Raw genomic sequence first — 3,944 nt, 5'->3', positions numbered from 1 at the left:
CAGTGGCCCCTCTTCCATTGCCAGCTCTGGAACGGCTGCCGCAGCTCAGCACCACTGAGCACCTCTTCCTTTGCTCCCGCACCTCGGGGGCACCCTGGCACGCGATGGGGCTGCCGGGGGTCTTCCTCCCGCTGAGCACACCGGAGCTGTCTGGGGTGACACTGGGAAGCCCTCCAAGCGAAGGGACTGTTGGCCCAGCTTGGCTGCTGGAGCATCTTGTGCAGGACAGGCGCTCGCTGCTCCCCTCCTCTCCAGCACGGAGGGAGGAGCCCACGTGCAGGTGACAGCGGCCACGGCATCCCCATGGCAAGGCGGGCGGCATGCTGAGCTGAGTTTGCGTCCGAGGATGCTTTGGATACGACAGTGGGTGCAGGCGGAGTGTGAAACCACCCCTCTCCCTGAGCCTGCAGCGTTTTGCATTTCCAACGGTGGTAGCTCCAGTGTGGGGAGAAGCTGAGTGGAGACAGGGATCCTGGCGCCAGTCGTGGCTCGCTGAGGGCTGGAGCAAGCCCATGTGCTGGGTAGCTGCTCCCTGTCCTGCCCGTTGCCAGCATCTACGGGTCCATCTGCTGCGAGGTCGCCGTGCAGTGTCCCACTGCTGCCTGTCAGCCTCTGCCTCTTCCCAGTCCTCCAGCTTTGTTCAGCGCTGCCCCCTGAGCACCAGCGTTTGCTCACGTGTGTGGGCACTTTCCTCCGCCCAGGGTTTTCCTCTTGTATCCACGTTGCTTCTTACCTCAAAAGCGCCCTAGTCCCTCAGATCTCTTCCACCCCAAGGCCTCTCGCTCTCTCCCAGCAGCTCATCCTCCCCATCACAACGCTCCGGGACAGCCGTGGGGCACCTCCTCTCCCAGGTGGGACCACCGCCCCTGGGATGCTCCAGGAGTAAAGCACATCTTGCAGAGACCCCCGACGGGCCTCGGTCACCTCCCGGGAGGAGCAGGAGCACCGCAGAGGGGTCCTGCTGCAACTTGCTTTGCTGTTTAACTTCCTTTTCCCAAATCAGAAGTGGCCAAAGCAAAGAGATGGTGAATTCAGCATGAGTGAGTTTGTTTTTTATAATGGAAGGTACAAGCCAGGCAAGGAAGAACATCCCCTCGCTGTGGCTACATTCGCTTTTAGTGGCTTTCAGAGCCGAATCTGAGAATTCCTCTCTTTATATCCAGTCTCTCTTAATACAATTTTAATATTCTGGTTGATCCTAAAGATGCAACGTTAACTATAGAAACAGCAGCAGAAAAGCGTGGGGTACAAGACTTTTTTTTATACAAAAAAAAATTCTTTTCGTTGCTTACAAAACATATGCAAAAGAAGCTAAAAAAACCAAAAGGCATTGCTATTTGTTCTACATAAAAAATCTCGTAACTAATGTTCTTTTTTTTTTAAAAAAGAAATATCAAGCTTAGGCACAATTTTGCTGCTGGCTGCTTGTGAACAAGCCAAGAGAACACGCCACCCCCTCCTAACTGAGTGATATGTATTGACTGTTCCGCACTTTATACTTAAGGCAATTTTTTTGTTTTCATTTTGTTTTTGAGAAAGTGTTTTTTCCACCCCTTACGTCATGCCAGGATCCATCCACGTGTGTCAGTATTAGCAGTACTAAAGTTTATGGTTCGAGAAGGTCGCAGGTCACACCAAGGGTTTTCTTCCTACAGATCTCTCTATCCAGAGGAACAAAAAGATCTACAAACAGAAAAAAACAAACAACAGAAGCCTGAAGTAAGAGAAACCCCAAGAAGAATAAAACTCTACTCCTTGCATGGGAGGGCTGCAAGACCCCTGCCACAGCCTCGTCTCCACAGAAGTCAGCTCCGAGGGCTCGATGTGGCCGCAGCGGAGCCGAGACTCAGGCTGGCTATTCTGCCAAGACATCAGCTTTGCCTTTTCTTTTCAGGGCAGCCCCTGGCGCAGGGGGTGTCAGGGGACCACAGCCCCTCCGTGCACTCCAGGGCACCTGGGTGCTACAGGCTGAGGCATTGCGGCCCTGCACAGGGGAGCCCCGCTGATGGGGTGATGGGGTCAGCCTCTGACCCTCCGCTCCTGGACCTGCTCAATCCCCCATCCACATCCCGGCACCGCTCAGGCCAAACAGGCTCAGCTATTCCTGCCCAAGCACGAGGGTTCCCTTAAAACAGGGACAGCCCAGCAGAGCCTGCGCCTGCCACGGTCTCGCTGGAGCAATTTCACCTTCTGTGTCTTTCTTGGCATTTCTGGGACCTGCTCATTCCCTCCCATAGACAAAGGAGTTGCTGGTTTCCAGTAGCCAACGGGGCAGGGCTGGGGGGTGCAGAGCCCACTCAGGGTGGTGAGGGCACCAAAACCCTCCATCCTGGCTACGAGGCTGCACCTCTCCTGCGGGGGCCGAGGCTTTGGGTAGCCAGGGGTGAGCAAACCACATGCACATGCAAGTCATTGACTTAAGGTAAATTAGGGATGTTGGCTGGCGCCAAACGAGCGGGGCTGAGCTGCCGAAGCAGAGCAGTGTGCTGGGATCACGGGGCAGGGGACGATACCTTTACATGTGTCCGACAGGGTTGTGACCATCTCCTAGACCAGGATGTGAAGCTGAAAGTGTCATCTGGGGATCTCCTACTACTCCGGACACTTTCTCCTCTTCCCGACGCTTCAAGCAGGCTGCTTTAGGGTTCAGATTGCGCTCTATGCCAAAAACAGCAAGGGAGGGAGGGAAGCAACCTCAGTTTGGGCAAGAGCATCGCGCACGGCAGCAGCATCCGAAAGAGAGAGCAAGGACAGAGTCCCAGGACAGACACACAGGACCATGCGAGGAAACCTCAGTGCAAGCTGCTCTTTGCCTTGCCGCTCGCTGCAGTCACTTGGCCGGACTCCTGCTACAGCAAAACCCCGTGCCCGGCTGAAACGCCATGCCAATTGAAACGTGCCCGCTTACAGACACCCCAAGGGCCTCAGCCAGCTCTCGGAGTTGAGGACTGAGTTTTCCAAAGCTGCTTAATAGGATCCAGGTGCCAAATTCCCATTAAGCACGGGGGAGATGGACAGAGCGGCCTCGAATCCACCCCGGAGCGGGGCTTCGGAAAGCTCAGCCTGCCGTGCAGTGCACCCGAAGGTGCCGCTGGCGATGCAAACACACAACCTCGCACCGGAAGCAGGAGTCACAACAGAGACGCGCACGCAGACAGAGATGCTGGGGGAGAGAAAGGCCCCGAAATGCCCCTGGCCAGCTGTTACCATACCTCGTACTTGCTGCTCCAGGCCCAGAATGACCTGCACCGCTTGCTGTAGGATGATCAGTTTGGTCTGTGCTTTGTCCGTTTTTAAGTGCATCTGACACATGCGTCCCAGTTCTTTAAAGGCCTCGTTAATGTCCCGCACACGCACCCTTTCCCTGGCGTTATTGGCCATTCTCCTCTCCCGGTCCCTCAGATCTTTGTCCTCCAGTGACAAGGCCTCGTCTGTACTGCTGGGTTCATAGCACCACAGGGATTAGTTAGGGGGGTGGTACCGAGGGGGGACTATATGTTGCCGTGCTGGTAGTGCTTCTGGTGTCCACTGGAAACGGCTCAAACAGCCTCACTTTGCAAAGCCAATTCGTCTCGGGCGCTTCCTGGAGCGGCCCGGGCTGCGTGTCACCTCTGCCAGCCATGTGAAGGTGCTGCCAGCATGGGCCAGGCTCCCGCGGGGCGGGAGGGTGCTGCCGGGGGCGAGGGTGGCAGTGGATGCAGGATCGACACCAACACTCCCTCCCCTCAGCAAAACTTTGCCTGCCTGTTGGTTTTTGGCCGGGAGGTAAAAGTTCAGAGGAGGGTCTCAGCCAACACCATCAGGTTCATCCCCCAAGGAAAGACTTTTTGGCAGAAAGCGAATCCCTTTTTGTAAGACTTCCTTCAAAAATCCCATCTGCAGCAAATCCTCCCGCTGAAGGCGCCTAGGGCAGCTGCCGCGCAGCAGCGGGAAGCAGCCCGGCC

The 3,944-nt window shown here is 56.0% G+C and overlaps 1 protein-coding gene across 1 annotated transcript in view; it reads right to left on the bottom strand.

Annotated features, from left to right (window-relative positions):
- Window positions 1–1,243: 1,243 nt before the first annotated feature.
- TCF3 (transcription factor 3) overlaps window positions 1,244–3,944 on the bottom strand; it is a gene marked incomplete at its 5' end in the record, with an annotated part of 11,214 nt that continues 8,513 nt past the window's right edge. The window contains 2 exons of the mRNA XM_010150704.1: window positions 1,244–1,683; window positions 2,514–2,658. Of these exons, the coding sequence (XP_010149006.1) occupies window positions 2,516–2,658 (143 nt within the window). The remainder of the gene's footprint in view (window positions 1,684–2,513; window positions 2,659–3,944) is intronic.

This window comes from Eurypyga helias, unplaced genomic scaffold, assembly GCF_000690775.1.
Source record: "Eurypyga helias isolate BGI_N326 unplaced genomic scaffold, ASM69077v1 scaffold26184, whole genome shotgun sequence".
NCBI lineage: Eukaryota > Metazoa > Chordata > Aves > Eurypygiformes > Eurypygidae > Eurypyga > Eurypyga helias.
This window is presented reverse-complemented; position numbering and strand designations above follow the sequence as displayed.